At 35.5% G+C, this 19,553-nt stretch overlaps 1 protein-coding gene across 1 annotated transcript in view; it reads left to right on the plus strand.

Annotated features, from left to right (window-relative positions):
• Nucleotides 1-19,553, plus strand: part of ATG2B (autophagy related 2B) — a 45,284-nt gene that overhangs the window by 20,830 nt on the left and 4,901 nt on the right. The window contains exons 20-41 of the mRNA XM_064713481.1: nucleotides 25-197; nucleotides 499-649; nucleotides 1,475-1,674; nucleotides 2,467-2,547; nucleotides 4,160-4,266; nucleotides 4,527-4,619; nucleotides 5,425-5,495; nucleotides 6,466-6,542; nucleotides 6,769-6,939; nucleotides 7,425-7,566; nucleotides 8,342-8,544; nucleotides 9,445-9,671; nucleotides 10,303-10,411; nucleotides 12,075-12,269; nucleotides 12,790-12,891; nucleotides 14,522-14,600; nucleotides 15,427-15,631; nucleotides 16,077-16,146; nucleotides 17,075-17,157; nucleotides 17,580-17,701; nucleotides 17,887-18,041; nucleotides 19,072-19,221. Of these exons, the coding sequence (XP_064569551.1) occupies nucleotides 25-197; nucleotides 499-649; nucleotides 1,475-1,674; nucleotides 2,467-2,547; nucleotides 4,160-4,266; nucleotides 4,527-4,619; nucleotides 5,425-5,495; nucleotides 6,466-6,542; nucleotides 6,769-6,939; nucleotides 7,425-7,566; nucleotides 8,342-8,544; nucleotides 9,445-9,671; nucleotides 10,303-10,411; nucleotides 12,075-12,269; nucleotides 12,790-12,891; nucleotides 14,522-14,600; nucleotides 15,427-15,631; nucleotides 16,077-16,146; nucleotides 17,075-17,157; nucleotides 17,580-17,701; nucleotides 17,887-18,041; nucleotides 19,072-19,221 (2,966 nt within the window). The remainder of the gene's footprint in view (nucleotides 1-24; nucleotides 198-498; nucleotides 650-1,474; nucleotides 1,675-2,466; nucleotides 2,548-4,159; nucleotides 4,267-4,526; nucleotides 4,620-5,424; nucleotides 5,496-6,465; nucleotides 6,543-6,768; nucleotides 6,940-7,424; nucleotides 7,567-8,341; nucleotides 8,545-9,444; nucleotides 9,672-10,302; nucleotides 10,412-12,074; nucleotides 12,270-12,789; nucleotides 12,892-14,521; nucleotides 14,601-15,426; nucleotides 15,632-16,076; nucleotides 16,147-17,074; nucleotides 17,158-17,579; nucleotides 17,702-17,886; nucleotides 18,042-19,071; nucleotides 19,222-19,553) is intronic.

Consider the following 19,553-nt stretch of genomic DNA (forward strand, 5'->3'; position numbering starts at 1 on the left):
GTTGTACTTCATTTTGTCTATTAGATGATGAAAGTGGATCTGAGGAAGAAACACTACAGTATTATTCCACTGTTGATCCAAACTATCGTTCACGCAGAAGGAAAAAGCTTGACTCACAGAATAAGAACTCACAGAGTTTTCTGTCTGTTCTGCTAAATGTGACACATGGATTAGTGTCAATATTCACAGATGTAAAGGTAAGGCACTGGGGCTAGAACAAGTTTTTTGTTGTTTTGACCATGGGTGGCCCCTTCATGCTGTAGTACTTATCTGAAAGGAGATGGTGTTTTTAACAGTAACTCTGTAATCTTTATACTACTATAACTAGGCAGTAATGCAACACAGTATTTTGCAAATTCTATGTACTTTGCTTCATGTGAGAATAACTGAAATGCAAGCCAGAAAACATGTATTAATAGCAAGTGTTGTGGTAGTTTAGACTGCCTAAATGCAGCAATCTGTCAGCAAACAATAATTTTATCATTTCTCTTCCTTCAGCAGGATGATGGAAATACACTGGAAGGAAAATATGGTGAATTTTGGTTTGAGTTCAACAGTGGTTCCCTTTTCAGTGTGACTAAATATGAAGGCTTTGAGGACAGACACTACGTTTGTCTCCATTCTAGCAGCCTGAATTTATATCATCAAGGTAGGGATGGGTTTGAGGTGGCTTTGGGGCTAAATTTGAAATTAACTAAGCTTGAAGCTTTTTAGGAAAAGGCTGTATTTTTTTCTCTTTTCTCTCATAGTGTGTCATTTGGCACAATGAATATAATTTATTGGTAATGTTTCTAAATGCTACAGTAATGCAACTTCATTATAATTGTCTTTAGTTAAAGTTTAGTTCCAACTTTCCTGACAACTGCTGGTATTTACAGATACTGTGATCCTTTGGCAAATTAGCTGTACAGCCTATTCTTTACTATGAAAATGCACTCTTCCTGCATGTTACTGGTTGTTTAATTGAAAAAACTACAGGTTACCAGTGGCTGCTGTGTTTTTCCTCAGTAGCTAGTTGTCATCCACAGGTGAAGAATTTTGGCTGTGTAGTTTGTCTATGTCTGGTAACCCCCATGTAGTGAAACCTTTCAAGGTTTCCCCCTCAGATGCCTGTGAATCAGTGATACTCATGTTTCAGTGCAAGGCGTAGTTGTTGTGTGTTGAGACATTGGCCTGGCACTAGCTCATAAAATGAAGTGTTCTCATGTAACCTGTTGGATATTTCTGTCCTTTATTTCAACTTTGCTATTTTGTTGGGCAAATAAACTCAATTCCTAATAGACACATTGAAGATGATAGCTAGAACTGTGGTTTTAAATATTGGATTACCCACAACCTTCCCTTCACAGTTCTTTGTTGAGCATGACTAACTTTGATAATTGAAATAATTCTGTAGGCATTAAGCATAAAAAAGATTTTCCTTCACACTTCATCAGTAACAGCTTTGGTAATTCATTCCAAAATGTCTTTGCAGGTTTGGTAGATGGAGTTGTCCCCTCCTCTGAAGTACGACTGCCCAGCACAATACGTCCCCATTGGTTAGAGCCTACTATTTGTTTTTCTGAAGAGGATGGTCTTAGTAGGACTACTTCAGATGGTGTAGGAGTGGATAGTCCCAGTATGCTGACTGTTGCAGTCAAAATCCAGTCAGACAAAATAGAGAGCAATACAAAGGTTTGTGTTATTTGTACTTTTATAAGTTGAGTTATCTCAGTTATATGGAAGCATCTGGACATGGAGTTAGAAGGGTTAGAGATGAAGAAGCCATATAGTTCTCAGACATTAATTTTCAAACTACAATTTTCTCTTAGAATCTTTGAGTGGATTATAAAATTTAAGCAGTAGCTTAATTTACTAATTCTTCCAATGCTTCACTTTGGTGATCATGCTGTTTTTTTACTGAATGCATTTTTTGAGTAGTTGACATTTTTTGTTTTTGTTGAGTTTCTCTGTTGTTAAAACAGGCAAGAACAAATATAGAATTACACTGCAGTTAACTAGCAGTGTCATCTAATAGGCAGCCTTTACTTACCTATTTGGAATAGGACTGTTAAATGACAGTAGCATTCATTAGTGTGGCTAAAAGAGAACCTCTTAGCTGGCATAGTGGTGACAAACAGGTTAGTTGAGTTATCTTAAGAAAGATTCTGCAGACCAGCAAAATGTTGTGGGTGTTCAGTTGTCTCACATGTGAACTACTTTAGGTTGGTCCTCCTGGTACTCCTATTTCTGCTGAATCCCAGAGTGAATGTGCAGGCAAGCCTTTCTTCCTACCACCACCACAAAACTGCCTGTCCTGTTGCAGAAAGTATGATACTGTGTTATCCAGGGTTTCTGTATTGGAAGGCAGGGTTTTTCTAGACACCAGGAGATTGTTGGGAGCAGAAGGGTAACACAGTTTCATAATCTAGATGTGAAATAGTTACATGTTTCATGTAAGCCAAGTCATGCAACTTTGTTGTGCAGGAATTTCTGGTGGCTGTTGGACTGCGAGGAGCCACCCTTCAGCACCGTGTGTTGCCTTCAGGTTTAAGCTGGCATGAACAGGTCAGGCTGCTACTGTTTTCTTGATTACATCTTCAATTTCAGTCTCATTGCCTTAACTATCAAACTAAATCTTGATTGAAAATCTTGATGTTAGGCTGTGCTTTATTATCATACTCTGCACTTGAAAGTGTTGTTCTTTCTTTCCTGTTTCTCTTTGAGACCATTGACAGATGATAATCTTACTTTTAAATAATTTCATGTCTATTCATTTGGTACTGTTCCTCCCATCATCCTAACTTTCTGTACAGTACATGTGAGGGAGGTCTTGGCAGGGTTTACTTCATTCTGTTGGGGTTTGGGTTTTGGGTTTTGTTTAAAATTCAAATTAAAAAATCTCAGTAGTGCAATACTATTCAAGTATGTAAATAATCCTTAAGTTAAAAATACCCTCAAAAGATGCAAACATGTTATTTGCAGTTCTGAAAGCATTTCTGTATTTTTTCTTTCTGCTCACTTTATCTCTCAAGTCTTATTTCTCAGTTGTATATTTCCTGTTTTGTATTGCAGTACTGCAGAAAAAGCAGTACTGGAGGACTTTGGGGAGGCAGTGAGCAGCAGTTGACACAAACACTTCTGAATGAGAAGGGTTGTAGTCATAGGTGTGGATGCAGAGGTAGAGCAGAAAGGGCTGGAGCCCCTTGATGTGTGTGTGTGCACAAGGCAAAACACACCATTAGCACAGGAGCAGTGTCCTTGCATGTCCCTGCCCCATACTGGATTACAGACAGCAGCCCTTGACACTCAGTCTGCTCCTGTTCATCCTCCAGTCTGTATAATATTCTGATTTTTACATGCCTTGTTACTGTATAACTGTGGAGCTGACCTTGGGGCTTTGGACTCTCCTGTGCCCTTATTTTCTCCTCAGTATAGTATTCCCATGGTTTGTGTATCCTGCTTTACACCATGTTGCTTCTTTGCTCTGTGAAATTTTCCTCAAGTAACATTTCCAAGTGCATCACAGGCAATCTTTTTTGGAGGGGGAGGGATCAAATAAAAATTGTCCAAAAAGGTAAGTAGAAGAAAAAATTAAAAGACTAGCAGTGATGGTATACCCCAGGCCTGGAATATTTTAAGAACTTCTATAGTATAACATATTCAAGAGGGAACTATGACAGATGTTACAGAGGAGGATAGCAGCTATTTTTATGTGGTAGTACAAGAAAAAGCTGTTTATACAATGAATGTGCACATGGTTATGAGTGTATTTCCCATATCCACCCCTCAAGAAAGACTTGAAGATACCTTCAGCAATGTGGAGTTAACTAAAAGTTAACTTTTCAGAGAGAGAGCAAGGAAAATACAAACGCTGTAATAACAGCTACAAAGAGGGCTGAATAAGACTGTATTTGGGAAGTCTTAAAAATGCATTGTGAAGCTTTGTTACAAGGAGCCACTTGAGTGTATGTGGATTGGTCTTTTCCATACCTTTGAAGCTGCAGTTTTTATGGGGTTTTTTTGGTGTTGTTTATATTCTATGCTTCTCTCTATAAAGATCTTGAGCAAGCATCTTTATTGTCATGCCTGTTACAGATCTTCATTTTTGCTCTTTTGTGATGTGTAGTTGTTTGTTAATTTAACAGATATTGAGGTATTTATTTTTTGTGATTTTTAGATTTTATATTTTTTGAATATTTCTGATGAGCCTGTTCTGGGATATAGTCCTCCAGCTACAATTACTACTTTTCATGTGCATCTGTGGAGTTGTGCTCTTGATTACAGGTAAGTAAAATGTAAGTGGGTCACTTAACACTGCAGCTGTATACTTGCTCTTCAGGAATGCTCAAATTTGCATACTATAAATAATAGTTATTTAGACACTTTTGGAAAAAATACTTAACAGACATCCTTTAACTAGAAGGAATTTAAAGTAGGATATGACTTGCTTAGGTCTGGGAAGATGGAGTTAGATAATCTGTAAGGCTTTGAGTGAACTTCACATAGGTACAGAGCACTAATTTGTTTTTCCAATTTGTTATTAGGCCCTTGTTTTTGCCAGTCAGATCTCTCCTTACTGTTGAAACTTTCAGCATTTCCAGCAGTGTTGCAGTAGATAAATCCTCTTCTACTCTCAGGTATGATTTAAATTATTATGAATCATGTGAGCTCCTGTAAAACTTGTAATGCCTGTCTGCTTTTTTGACCTCAGAAGCTTTCATGTTGTATAAATGATCACGCTGGTTTCCGGCTTTTGAAATACGCTTTGCTCACATGTAATTCTTCTGTTTTATTAGGTTAAAGAATTTTGTTTATTTACACTTTTTAGTTGGATTGCTTCCTTTAAAAACAAGCAATTCTGCATTTTTAATAAGATTGCAATGTCCTGAAATGAAGTTATGTCTATTTTATGGATTAGTAAGACCTTAAGATTTCTTATATTTTTTTACTTGGCAACAGTGTTTTAATTAATTGAATATTTAATGACTAATGAAAATATCTGTAACTTCTAATAACTTTCTTGCAACTTCAGTTGAATATTCATTCTGTTTTACCCGTTCTGTTGTGAAATATCTACCAAGTTGATTATTTTTATTGATTAAACCTTTTAAGTGATCAAAACAAATGTTCTGTTAACTTTGTTTAGGGAAAAAAGACAGAAATAAGTGTTAAGGCTTAAGGCATTATTTCTTATTCTGGGTAGGATCAAATATATAAATTGAAACGTAAAAAATATGTAATTAGCAATGGGGAAAATATCTTACAGTGGTTAATTGTCAATAGATTTGAAAATTATGAAAGGCTAAAGTGAAGAGTTTGAATTTAAGATATGCTTGGTATATTTGTATTTTAAAATATTTTTTATATACTAATTTCTTTTGGCTTACTAATTGCACAACATTTCCCTAAGCATTTTTATTTCATCTTGTTTTTGTCTCTTAGGATCATTTTAGATGAAGCTGCTTTGCATTTGTCTGACAAATGCAACACTGTCATGGTGAACCTCCATAGAGGTAAGGATGTTTTAGATGTGACTAATCAATTACAGAGCCTAAAGAAACAAAATTACAGGCATATTCAGCATATATAAAGGTTATTTGAGAAGAGGACTGAGAAGATAAGAAGCAGCAAGTAGACTATGAGAGAATAGTGCAATCTTGATAAAAATCTGAGTGCTCTGGTTTGGATTTGTGAACCCAGAAGTCAGAGAAGAGCACCTGCAATTCCTCTGGTATCTTGTTACAATTTACTAATGGATATTTGAAAAAGCATATGTTTAAAAATCTGGAGTTTCACAGAATGAAATTTTTGTAGAAAAGAGACCTCATGAGATATAAATAGTTGAACTTGAAAGGTGTTATATGGCAGAGAGTTGTAGGTTCTGAAAAGAATCCTACCAGCTGGATTGCCCTCATTGAAATAATAAGAACCTTTAAGGACTGAGGAACTTGAATCAATATTTACTAAATGAGTTGGAGAAATAATGAAACCTTGTGCCCACAAACCTGTATTTAGCTTAGGTAAGAAATCTCTAGCAGGGGGCACAGTAAAGGCTTGCCTGTTTTGTTTAAACAACAAAAGAGGACAAATAAGTTATTCATGGCACTGAAAGATTAGTGCAGTATGAACTGAACATGTTCTCTCTCACTTCAGCTAAAAACTGATAGAATGTTTAGTCATTCAGCTTCTGTGTGCCTTGGTTTCTCTAACTCACACAGATGGGATGAAGGTAAATATCTTAAAAGATTACACTGCCCTCAGATGGTGGTAGTGGGAGTGATACATTGGACTGAAAAGGTTCAAGTTCTTCATCTGAGTAGCTGAAAGTTGAACTCTGAAAGTAATCCTCATAAAAGAAGGAAATGCAGAGATATGAAAGGCTTTGATCCCTTTACAGCTCATGCTAGTTTTAATGGGTTTAGAACTGTACATATATAGGGTTTTGCTATTTTCTTAGTAATATTTAAAATTATCATATTTCAGATTATGTTCGTGTTATGGATATGGGGCTGCTGGAACTAACCATTACAACAGTAAAATCTGATTCTGAGGGAGAAAGAGTAAGTATTTAATCACAAACAAAATAAATTTGAAATCTTCATGAGAGATTGTGATTTGAAAATTAGTTTATTGTACTTAAAATCAAAGGTTTTCCAGTTTACTTGTATTTTTTAACTAATTTTTTGACTAGTTAAAATAATTGAAAAATAGCTGTGTATATGTCATTTTTATGGAACTTTGGGATAATTTGAAGTTTATTGTTGTTTTTTCATTGTTGCTATCTAGACTAAACCTCGTTTTGAGCTGCACTGTTCCAGTGATGTAATCCATATCCGTACCTGCTCTGATTCGTGTGCTGCACTAATGAATCTCATCCAATATATTGCAAGTTATGGTGATTTACATCCACCTGCTAAGACAGAGGTTAAACGTGGAGTTAGCAAGCCAAAAATGAAGGTATTAGAATAGCAAAATGATAGCAGCTTAACTTTCTGATTCTTGGTAATATATTTTAATTTAATCCCTATTCTATTTACAAATAATATGAGATTTTCTGCAGAGAAATTGTATCAAATTGTACCAATTGTATCTGATTTAAAATATATTTCAGAGTTAAAATAGTATTTTTTTCCTGCTTTGGTCACTAAATATTTCAAAACATTATGCGGTTTACCTCTTGTACTTCATTCTTATCTAAAGAAGAAAATTCCAGGACATACATGAACTGTCCAGGTACTCTGACCTAAATACCCTGAACCATAATGTTCTAAGCTACTTTATGAATGAATCATCCAGCTTGGTGTTTCAGATCACTTGAGTATTTAACAAGTTAATGGTTTTTTTCTCACAGTTTAAGAGCTGTGAAGCAAGCTGTTCTAGCAAAATCTTTTTTGACATTTGTTGTTTTTGAGATGTAACTATGTATACTTCCTCTCCTACAGGTAGAGACCTTTAGCCAACCATCTTCCCACGGACCAGGCCTTGCTGAGTCAGAGCAGCAGATTTTACGGGATTTGATGAGTGATGCCATGGAAGAAATTGAGACTCAACAGACTGCTTCTGCCATCAAGCAAGAGTCTAATGGTGAGAATCCCCTGAAGGCATACCCCTGCATATAAAGTACAACTTTTCTGGAAAGAAAGTGGGATTGAAAGTTTTGTGTATATAGAGATGCTGCAATAAGAATGAGAGCAGGTACTTAGGATGTCTGAAGTCTTCGAAATATGGAACAGATTCTTGCTTTTAATAATAGTAATGCAGAAGTACTTTGATATTCTAGTCAAAAATATACATTACTGAGCTACTGAAAGCAGCAGGGAAGAAATCTGTCTCTGGGACTCTGTCAAGACCCCAAATTCTGTAGGAGTATAAGTTAGTGTGCAGGAATAAAGACCTCTCTTCTGTATGTCAGAGAGGTCCAGGAAGAGGGTATGGTTTCAAGGCACAGGAAGAACTTTTTAGCTATAAAGAATTTTTTCAATTAGCAGATAAAATCAACTACCTTTTTCTATCACAGATTATGGCTTCTGTATCATGGCTAGAGTGTAATTGAAGTTTAAATTTGATAAGGATTTTGTACTTGCAAGTAGATTTCCATTTCCGTGATCTCTGTTCTTTTTTTCTGTGGTAGAGGGTGAGCAGTCTCTGTGGTACTGAAAGATTTTGGTGCTGTGGTCTTACTACCAGAATAAGAAACTTGAGAATTGTATATTATTTATAGTATGAATTGATTCAAGATATAATGAGCAAATTTCCTTGATATAATTGAAGTAGCAAACATGAGTTTACTTAATTTTCGTATTTCGTAAGGATTTTTCCACTGAAACATGTTTTTTCTCCACTCTTCTTCAACTCCCAGGAGTTTTTGATGACAAATCTCAAACTCAGGAGCCATCTTGCTCAGATCTCTTCCTGTTTCCAGATGAAAGTGGAAATGTCTCACAAGAGCCAAGTCCCACTTATGCTTCATTTACTCATCACCTGATAAGTGAGGCCATGGGAGATGTTCCAGCAGAAAGTGATGATTTCTGCATTCTTTTTGCACCTAAAGTTGCTGTTGCTGTAAGATCCTTTGAAAATTACTAAAAAAATCCATATATAAACTGAATTAGAGAAAAGCTTATGTAAAGCCTGGGTAAATAAGATGTCATAGATTTCTGTGATTGCTTAGTGATGCTTTTCTGTTTGGAGGGAATTCATGCATTGTTGCTATTAGTAATGAGAGCAAGTATTTTCAAATAGATATGATTTTTCTATATCTCAGCACTGTGTAATTGTTCTCTCATCTGAGTGTTACATTAAACGTTGGCAGTTTTCCTACATCTTAGTCATGTTCAATCATTGTCATATCAACTTAAAATAATGGCATAATTAGCAAAAAAAAAGTGTTAAGCAAAAACCAGCATTTATCAAAACAGCAGCTTTGCACATCTTCTAATCTTTTGTTCATTTCTTTTAATCTAAGCTCTCAATGTTTCTAAGGATCTAAAATCCTTGACAAACCTCAGACATAAATTTTTGTGTCACTTTACACCAATGTCTGTCCTCTGCATGTTGTCTGGTGGTATTCTTCCTAATAGGCAGAAGCAGTTCTTTGGTCTCTGATTAGAAGATGCATTTTCCCAGTTAGAGCTTGTTTGTTTCCAGAAGTGCTAATAGGGTGGCCTGGGCTCTTCTGTGGTTTTCTGCTTGCTTTCAACTAGTACTTAGTTTTGTTTATAGTTTGGGTGGGGAAGTTTTTTGTTTTGGTTTGGGGTTTTTTATTGCTGTTTTTAACTACTTCACAGGTTCTACTTTTTTCATATGCTTTTGTCTGTAGTTTATAAGAAACATTTCTAAACTGATCATGTGTTGTATAAGCTTTAGAAGACAATACAGAAAATTTTCCTTTTCATAGGAAAGAATTGGGCATCTCAATAAAGATGATCTCACCTTCTCAATGCTATATTTTTTTTTAATTAGGAAAAAGAGGAAGAGCCAGTTATAAAAATAATGGTTGATGATGCAATTATCATAAAGGAAAATCATTTCAGTCAACCTATTAAAAAAACGGATACAAGCAAAGCTCCACTTCATTTTCCTGTTCCTCTGGTACGCTATGTTGTAAAGGAAATATCTCTTATTTGGCATCTTTATGGTGGAAGGGATTTTGGGGCTGCACCACCAACTTCTCCAGCTAAAAGTTTCATGTAAGTGTTTCATCTAATTATGTGGATTAGAAAATTCAGAAATGCTTTCTTTTCTTTTGATATGGAGGAATCTTATTGTTCAATCACAAGTCCCCCTTGCTTGTTTCTTGGCTCTCTTCTCACAAGGAATCAATCATAGAATGATTTGGGTTGGGAGGGATCTTAAAGATCATCCAGATTCTCACTCAGTTCAACTCCACAGAGTGTATTTTTTCCTGTGTCTTAACCTGGACAAGCTTGGTTTGATTTTGCTGATTTTTAGAGGGGGGTGGAGGGATGGATTTTGTTTTAGGGTAATATTGGTAGTCAAATTTTCCTAAAGAGATCAGGACTTAAGGAGCATAAGTGTAAGATTTACAGGATATCATGTGAGCTAGAGAATAAAATTATTACAGCCAAAACTAAGGAAATGTTTTATGAATCTTAATTTCGTGGAATACATGCACCTGGCATTCTGCTTAGATGTATTTTACTTGAACAAAAAAAATTACTTGGTTAACAGTAATGTAATTTCAGTTATTTTGTAATATAATTAAAATAGTAAGAACTTACATCTAGTGTGTTTAGTTTTAGATTAACATTGAGATAACTTTAATCTGCAAAAGTGTATTTTTCCTTTTAATTTTCCCAGAAGTCCCCATAGTTCTCCTTCTCATACACCAACAAGGCATGGACGGAATACAGCATGTGGAGGAAGAGGAAGAAACCCAGACTTCCTAATGGAAATACAGTTAAGCAAGGTGAGTAGCAGAAACAGCTTCAGCCATGACTCACTCTGTGGATATCTTTACATGTTATACTCCTTTGATAACACCTTTCCATTAGAGTTCAGTACTATTTCTTTCAACAGTATCTACATCTAAGCAATCACTTCAGTGATGAATGTAGAATTTGTTCAACAAAAACTGTTAGTATTAGCATTGTACTTTTTTTCTGAATAAGGTTGTTTCTATATCCCATCACAATATTCTTAAAAGCTTTTGTTTATTACAACCCAGTTTTGCAACTGCTGTTCTGTGTTCCTCGCTTTAGTTCCATTCTGAATAGATATCCCTCTTATAAAATTAAGTGTTCTAACAAAATAAGCAAGACATAGATATTTTGAGAACATTCAATTTGATAACTGGGTATGAAATAACATCTGGTTATATCAGAGTATTGTTTCTGTGTTTCCCCTAACGTATTTAGCACCCTTCAGGCATAAGTATCTTAGTTGTTTTTAGGCTGTGGTTACCTCTAACATAGGAGCTAAATGCTTTTTTCTGGTGCTGTGAATAGTATTGGCAAGGAGTTAAACATATTTCATGTTAAATGGATCAATAACAGAATCTTTTTAAAATAAGATGTTTTCAAACGTTTCCATAAACATGAAAGGCATTACATAAAAATAAAGGCCTTTTTATAGTCTATGTGCATTTCTGAGAATTAAAATTCATCCCATTAACACCTCAAGCTTGCCAGAAATATTTAATGCTTAGGGTAGCATTTTCTAGAAAAAAACATGATATTGAAATAAACAAAAGGAAAAAGGGAAGCATTTAATGTTCCACCTGGAAAACTTCATATGTAGAATGATAGCTGTCTCTCAATTTGCATATATTTAATGAGAGTTGGTGTTAGCACTGAAGCAGTATAAAGATTTTTTCTACTACTTGCCCCTCTAACTTGTTACGTGGCTGAGCAGTAATGTTTAAAGCAATGAAGGAGAGTAAAAGGTGTCGCACACAGACGGTGTTGCCTTGGGGCTCAGCGCGGGGCCGGCAGGGGCCGCTGCCGCTCTCTGTGCGCGCCCAGCAGCGTTCGCTGCCGGCCGGGGTGCGCGGGCTCTGGGGAGCAGGGGGTGATGGTCTGTGGGTCACCACAGCTGGACATGAGAGCTGCATAACTTACAATTGAAGAAAAATGATGAATTAGCTTTATATGGAGTCACTTGAGAAGTCAGTTGGTAGGGAAAAAACATTTTTTTCTTAAGTAAGAGAGTGCAAGATTCAAGAACTGGAAGATTGTCTGGTACAGGCTTCACCATGAAGTAAGAAAGATGTCAGGATTGAGAGGAAAAAGCTGAGTCAATGTAAAAAAAAAATGAAATTCATTCTTTATCTTATGTCAGTAAGATTTCCTTATCAAAGAGTCAGTACTCTTTGTTTTGGCTTGAATTTGCATTGTAAAATATGAACAACTACACAACTAGAAATTGGAAGATTTCTACTCCTAGATATGTAAAAACCTGAATAGTGTTCAGAAATCTTAATAGTATTTCTGTAGATTTAAAATAGTAGACAGCTTTAAAAGTTCTTATATGTGGTATACTTCCCTGGTTTTTGTTTATTTTTTTAAAGAACTATTCTGTTGTTAAATGGTGTTTTTCAGTGAAGCTGATTGTGCTGGTTTTCTTTTCAAAAGGTGAAATTCCAGCATGAGGTATATCCTCCAGGTGGTGCAGAAGGTGAATCCTGTCTGTTGGAGCAGCCAGTGTCACGACAAGTTTTTATTGTTCAAGACCTGGAGATCAGAGATCGCTTAGCTACATCACAAATGAATAAATTCCTCTATCTCTACTGCAGTAAGGAGATGCCCAGAAAAGCACATTCAAACATGGTATAGCTATGAAATGTTAATTTCTTACAATTACAGTGAGAATTATCGTTGTGGTGGCTGTGTGCACTTCTTAATCTTGCAGAAGCAGAAACATGAGCTCGTGCAACATTGAACTAATATAATTTGTTGATAGTTATTTGCTTGACTCTTTGTGGATATTAAGGCTAATTCAAAAGTCAGTTTGAATGTCAGCATGTCACGTATTAATGTGTTTGAGATTGTTAGTTTAAAAAACCAGATGTGCAGGACTACTTTGGTAGCTTTCACAATTTCACATGCAGATTTGTACTTTTATGTCTTACTGGTTTTATACAGGATTTAGTAATTTTTTGGGGGGATTTCTTTTAACTTTATTTTTTTATAACATTCAGAGGAAATTTTTATGCAATACTGTAATTGCTAAGTGGAATCATACTACTAAATACAGAGATTTAGCAGTAAATGTTTTTCCTAGCTGGTGTTCTGAGATTTAATAATTGTGAATGTTAGTACTTTTATTTATCTTGTTGTTTTTTTTCAGTTAACAGTTAAAGCTTTACATGTCCGTCCAGAGTCTGGCAGATCCCCACAGGAATGTTGTTTACGTGTTTCACTAATGCCACTTCGCCTCAATATTGACCAGGTTGGTTTGCCAGGGCAAAAAATAATCATTTTTTCTTTATTGAATGATACCTGGGGTTTCTTTTAACTAGATACTTGTAGCCATCGTGCATATTTTACGTTTTACATTTTCTTGGTGTGATACCTTTTTTATTTAATCTTTGAATCTCTGTTGTTTCATTTATGCTAGAACTTGCTAGAACTTGCCTTCTGCTGGAACTTGCCTTCTGCTCCAGCTATTACAAAGACAATTTTTAAAATTTATTTAAAAACCAAGAATATCTTAGACAAAACTATTTTCTCAGTAAGTTTTCCTCCTGGAACTTCTGATAATCTCAAAGCGTTTGGAGTCACAGCTTTTAAAAATAACTTCTTGTTCTTGAATGATCTGGTTTTGTTTGTTCATGAAGTGACTTCATTGTTTTTAATTGAATAAGATTAATCATTAATCCTGAAGTGGTTCACGTCATGTTGGTCAAGGGCACTTGACACTTGAGAAATGCTTCTGTAACCTGAAGGCTTTGTCTTGCTATCAACTGCAGTGGCAGGAAGAGCAGAAATTGTTTTACTTTCTTTAGCAGGGTTTGTGCAAGGTATTTTTGGTATAGTCAAGAAACACTGGGGTTTTTCTAAAGCAGTAAGAGCTCTATATGTTTGTGCTGGCAAATGTGAAGTGCAGTTATTACTCTTTGTTGAAGCAGTTCTTCCTTAATTTGTCATCTTCAGAGAGCTACGTGGGGTTTGGATTTTTAGGAGCATAATTAGGATTTCCATACCTTTTCTTTCTTTGAACACACATTAGAGACCAGATTTTCATTTCACTCTTAGCAAAACTGAGCTCTGTAGTGTGCAATAATTTTGTCTAGGAAACAATGGCCTGGAAATGCTGCCATCTAGGGAGGAAATATGTTGCTTCTTGGTTACTTTTAAAGTCTTTTATGTTTTGTACCATAAACAAAATTTACCTTTACAACTTCTGTGAAATTAACCACAGCTTTTTTGGAAGCACAGGGCAGCATGCAGTTATTAGAAATACTTGTTATTACTGCTTAAGCTGTCAGTCTTATCAGCTGGAAGTCAAAATAGAAAAGAAAGTCCAGTTGTCATCAATGATAGGATGAATAAAGCACCAGTGTAATGCATCTGTGTGAAAAGAAAGCTGGGGTGTAATAGCTTTATGGCATTATTAAGACATGAATACCATAGATATCAATAACTTTTAGTGAAGCAGTGAGGAACCCTGATTTGTAATGATTTGGTTGACTTGACAGTACTAGAGAGGAATATAAACTGTATTTAAATACCTTCTGCTGCAAATCAGAGACAAGTTTATAACTGAGTTCTGGAACTCAGTTCTGGAACAGTCTCCAAAGTGAGAGTAGAAATGGTGAAAATAATCCTGAATTTTTAAGGCCAAGCTAGATAGATCATTAAATCCTGTTATATGGAACAGGGTGCAGAGGCTAAGAGGGACTTCCTGGTTTCTGTCCTAGATTTCGTTGTGGTTTATACATATGTGAAAGGATCAAAAAGAAATAAAAGGTTTGGTTTATGTCTGCATAGAAATAGAGCTGGAATAGTAGATAATGTTTGTAGAGAATTAGGTGTTTGTATTTTTTTTAACCTGATTGTATTTTACTTTTTGCCATTAGGATGCCTTGTTTTTCCTGAAGGACTTTTTCACTAGCCTTTCTACAGAAGTAGAACTCTTAGTTACTCCAGATCCTGAAGGTATATTTCTAAAACAAATCTAAAATAAAAGTGCTGCTTCTTTGTCCTTTAATTTGGGTACATGTCTATAAATTCACACGTGGATCTTGTGTGTATAAAAACTTGTGTTGGGGTTTGAGCACTAACATTAATGAATGATTTTTTTAAAACTCAAAAGCCTTTGGTATTTAAGCTTTTTATTTTAGAAATATGAAGAAAGGTGTTCAACACCTGGAATCCCAATTTTATAAAATGAGGTTGAGCCAATATTGGAGCATATTTAATAAGAGCTTCTGGAAAAATTGAGGGCTGCATATGCTATTGGGAGTTATTATTAGATAAAACTAATACATTGTCCTGCTCATTTATAAAATTGAATTCTGTGTTAGACAACTTGAAGCTATTAGACAAACATAATACTCTATGCAATTAAATGATGTTTATATGCTGTTGAAGCAGTGCTTGTTATCAATTACATTATCTGATGCAAAAGCAGTATATATTGAAAAGCACATTTCCACTATGAAGTGTATTTGGCTATTTCTTAGCAGCTATACTTTCTTTACCTATTTCTGTTGGGGTGTCATGCTGAAATGCACAGGTGATGAAGCACTCTGCAGTACTGCCATTAGAACCAGATACATTATTTATGCTGATGCACTAACCTCAACTTCAGCTGCATGTAATAACTTCTATCAAAAACTGAGAGAATCTAAATATTGCCCTGCTAATTCCTGCTAATAAGCATTAGAACTTACTAAGGACACAGTAATTGTGTAAAAACAATCTCTTTGTAATCATTGTGAAAAATATGAGTCACTTTCCTGTGTGTAACTTCTTTTCTTAGTCAAAAAGTCTCCTGGTGCTGAAGTTACATGTAGTTTGCCCAGGCATGTCAGCAGCCTTAAGGAACCAAGTCCAGTCATTTCTTTTGCATCACACAAGCAAGCAAATGAAAATGGCAGCATTGATTCCATGGATGTGGTTAATGGAGAGGATGATCAGTTCTCACAAGAAACAACATCGTACAGTGATCAGCCAGTATTTTTCAGGTAAACTTTTGTTAGAAGAAGTTTTAAGAAGGTGTGGTAATAAATTATTCCAGACCTTCAGACAAAGTGCATTTTTTTGTTTATTGGCTGCTTATAGAAAGCAAATATTGCCCACAGAACCATCGTTTCGTGGTGTTTGCTTGTTTTTGGGGTTTTTTTTTAACATTTTCACTTGCAGGATTAGTAACACATTTGCAAGACTTTAAAATTTATTACAAATGCTAACCTGAAATAGATGTAAATAAACCAAGAAAAGCTGAATTTGCCACTGTATTTTGTACATTTATTCTGAAGTACTAACACAGTAGCAGAAGGATTTATGGTTTACAGAAAAGGGTATGATATCCTAGTTCAGGAGAATGGGAAACCATGAGTTTCTTTTCAGAAAGATAATTTCATTTCCTTTTCATGTTTCTCACTGTAATATTTCCTTTCTGTGTTCCAGAGAATTTCGCTTTACATCAGAAGTTCCAATACGGCTTGATTACCATGGGAAGCATGTATCAATGGATCAGGTTTGTGTACAATGCTGATGCTGTAGAACAAACATTTGATGCTCTTTGTTTTGCTCTCCCCTCCCTGCTCCATGAATGGGAATATCTTTATGATCCCTAATCATTAATGATGCAATTGTGACAAATATAAAACCCTTTATTTCCCCTTAATTTTAGTAAAGCTTAACCTCATTTCACTCTTAATTGGAAGACTAGGGATGGATCCCAAATTATGATTAATCCAGGATAGAACTTGAATGTCACATTTGTGAGCTCCATGATTGGCTTGAAATCATAGTGTAGAGCTGCAGTGCCCCTCAAAGTATGATACCACTGTCTGATGCCAGAATTGTGCATTTTATTTTAATTTTTCCTCATTGATGCCAAAACAAAATACTGTTGTTTATTCTCCTTGTTTCCTTTCCTTGCAGTCTAGTAACATAGGGGTCTCAGTGGCAATGGCAGAATCTATTACAGATGAAAAAAATGCCCATGCCCATGGTTCTTGTTAAAATATGCATTCTTCATTACACTGAGTTTAGAAACCAACATCAAAAAATCCTATTTGCACAACAAGACTTGTACTTTATCATGGCAAATCAGTAAGAAAATATGGAAAGCAGCAACATCTTGAATTTGCCCAGATATCAGAAATCAAAACATGAAATATGGTAGCTTTAGCATGTCTGGAACACACTAAAGCCAGAACTATGTTTGCATAATTTATTTTAGCTTATTATTTCTGAAGAAGCCCTCTTGTATCCAGTTTTTTTTTGAGTAGCAGGTTAAGCCAAGTTTCTTTTTTTGCAAGTTTCCATGTACATTTGGGAGACGGGGAGAGAATATTTAGACAGGATACTTGTAAGTAAGAGTTGAGATGATGAAATTATTTCTCACCGGTTGTATGGGTTGAGTAAATGCATGTGATAACAAAATATTTCACTTACAGGGAACATTAGCTGGGATTCTTATTGGGCTTGCTCAGTTGAACTGCTCAGAATTAAAGTTGAAGAGGCTTTGTTATAGACATGGGTAAGTTTCTCAAAATGTAGATCGATACTGCTATTGCAAATTTGCAAATGTAAAGCAAATTTTATCTTACGATACCCTTCTAAAATCCAGGATACTTTTTGATTCTAGGTTTTTTTCAAATGTATATAACTCAAGAAATTCTGAGTCAGAACAGAATTTAATATATGTGCTATTCTTGATGATAAACTCTTCATTTTAGTTTCATGTTCACTTCCTATGGAACTGTATGTGATTATGCAGTTTTGAGTTTGTTTTATAAAGCATATACAATTGAAATACTTGGCTTAGCCAACAGCAACAAAAGACATTTGAAGAAGCTTTCCTTTTGTTTAAATGACATCTTTTACGTCAGTGACTAATGAATGCATTTATCTTATTAGGAATTGTTTGTTTAAAAAAGTTAATAATTGTATTTACTTTAGTTTATTAGGTGTGGATAAATTATTCTCCTATGCCATCAGTGAATGGCTTAATGATATAAAGAAAAATCAGCTACCAGGAATTTTGGGAGGAGTAGGGCCTATGCATTCGCTTGTACAGTTAGGTAAGTTAATTCTTACTTTTGTTCAGCTACATTTGAATGTGTTTGTTTCTTTAAAAACCAAACAACACCTCTCCCCTCTCAAGAAACTAACACAAACCATGTTGACTCTTGTTTTCACTTCCTTTCAAGGCATTCTGCGTATGTAAGAGAACTGTCTGACTTTGGTGTTGTGCCTTCATTTTCAGTGCAAGGTCTGAAAGACCTGGTGTGGCTGCCCATAGAGCAGTACCGCAAGGACGGTCGGATTGTCAGAGGCTTTCAAAGAGGAGCAGCTTCTTTTGGTACTTCCACTGCCATGGCTGCGCTGGAGCTGACAAACAGAATGGTTCAGACTATACAGGTAGAGTGTATGACTCCTGAAGTTAGGTGTAAAATGAGAGGCGTGTCTAGTAAATGCTCTGTATTAAGCTAATGTCTTAATGCTATAGATTTAAGCTAGCTAGCATCTATTAAAAAAGAAAAGCAGGTGTATAAATAGGAGAGCAGAGACTGGGCAAAGTTTGCAGCAGTCTGTGAGGTGAGAACTATGGCATCAAATGCAATGGTTAGAAAACTGTGTTAAAATGCTGCTGAACACCCAAGCTGCTGCTTGTTTCTTAATGTCTTTAATGCATTGCAATGTACAGTTTAATATGAAAATGTTCAGCTTCACTCAAAAAATCACTCATGCTGAGAAAGATGAGTTCTTTGTTGCATGTGTTATCCACTCGTAGATTCTTACTTTTTTATAAAATATCAACTTCTCTGTGCTTATTTTAAAAAAACAAGCCCACAAAACCAGCCAAAAAAAAGAACCCCAAACCCAAATCAATGCTATTTCTGTAAATCTACACAAAGGCTATAAAGCTTCCTGGATTTAATACTAAGGGAATCTTGGATTAAAGTGTTAATAAATTTATGTTTCTTAATATAAAAAATACAAAATTACAATGAAAGTACACTTTTACCACCTAATCTTGCAAAAATAATATATGTGCCTTAGGTTGACCATATATAGTCAGAAAACCAGTGCTATCAATTACAAGTGGGATTATATATGTGCTTGTGTGTTTATAAGAAATCATTGATCAAATGTTCAGTTTCTATCTTGAGCATTTTATGCACTTTAGAGGATGCCTTTGAAGTGATAACAATTAGGAGGGGAGAAAACCCCACCCAAACCTACAACATTCATTCCTTCATTATGGAATTAATGTATAGTTAGAGCTGCACATTCCAGAAGTTCTTGTACAAACTGTAATCTGATGCAAGTGAATATTATTTATGGAATAAGAATTCTTTTATTTCAGTGACATCACCCTATTAGTAGTTAAAATTTGTGATCAGGTGCTATAACACTTATGTCTTTTGCCTTTGCTCCTGATGTGCAGGCAGCTGCAGAAACTGCTTATGACATGGTATCACCTGGGCCTACCTTCATTGAAGCAAAAAAGATCAAACGGTTCCCTCGCCATCGCTTGGCTCCTCAGCCCGTCGACCTGCGGGAGGGGGTAGCCAAAGCCTACAGTGTTGTGAAAGAGGTGAGTGCAGAACCAATTGTTGGGAAACAAAGTCAAGAATATTTCTTAAAATGGCATTATAAAATAACAGATATTAGTTTAGGCTGACCAAATGGAGAAGGAGGTTTCATCTTTGAACAAGACTGTCTTCATCAGTTATCTTAAACGAACAGAAATCTTGAATGGAAGAAGGAAGAAACCTAAGATGTTAGGCAGATGAGTGTGAATAGGACTTGAGTGATGGCTTACAATTATTCTGAGCCATGTAAAGTTGATTTCCTGTGCTGTGTCATCCAACCTTCCCTTCCCTTTCTGCTCAACCACCTTTGCAGTTGCTGTTAATTCTGAGGGAA

Source organism: Zonotrichia leucophrys, chromosome 5 (genome assembly GCF_028769735.1).
Source record: "Zonotrichia leucophrys gambelii isolate GWCS_2022_RI chromosome 5, RI_Zleu_2.0, whole genome shotgun sequence".
Lineage (NCBI taxonomy): Eukaryota > Metazoa > Chordata > Aves > Passeriformes > Passerellidae > Zonotrichia > Zonotrichia leucophrys.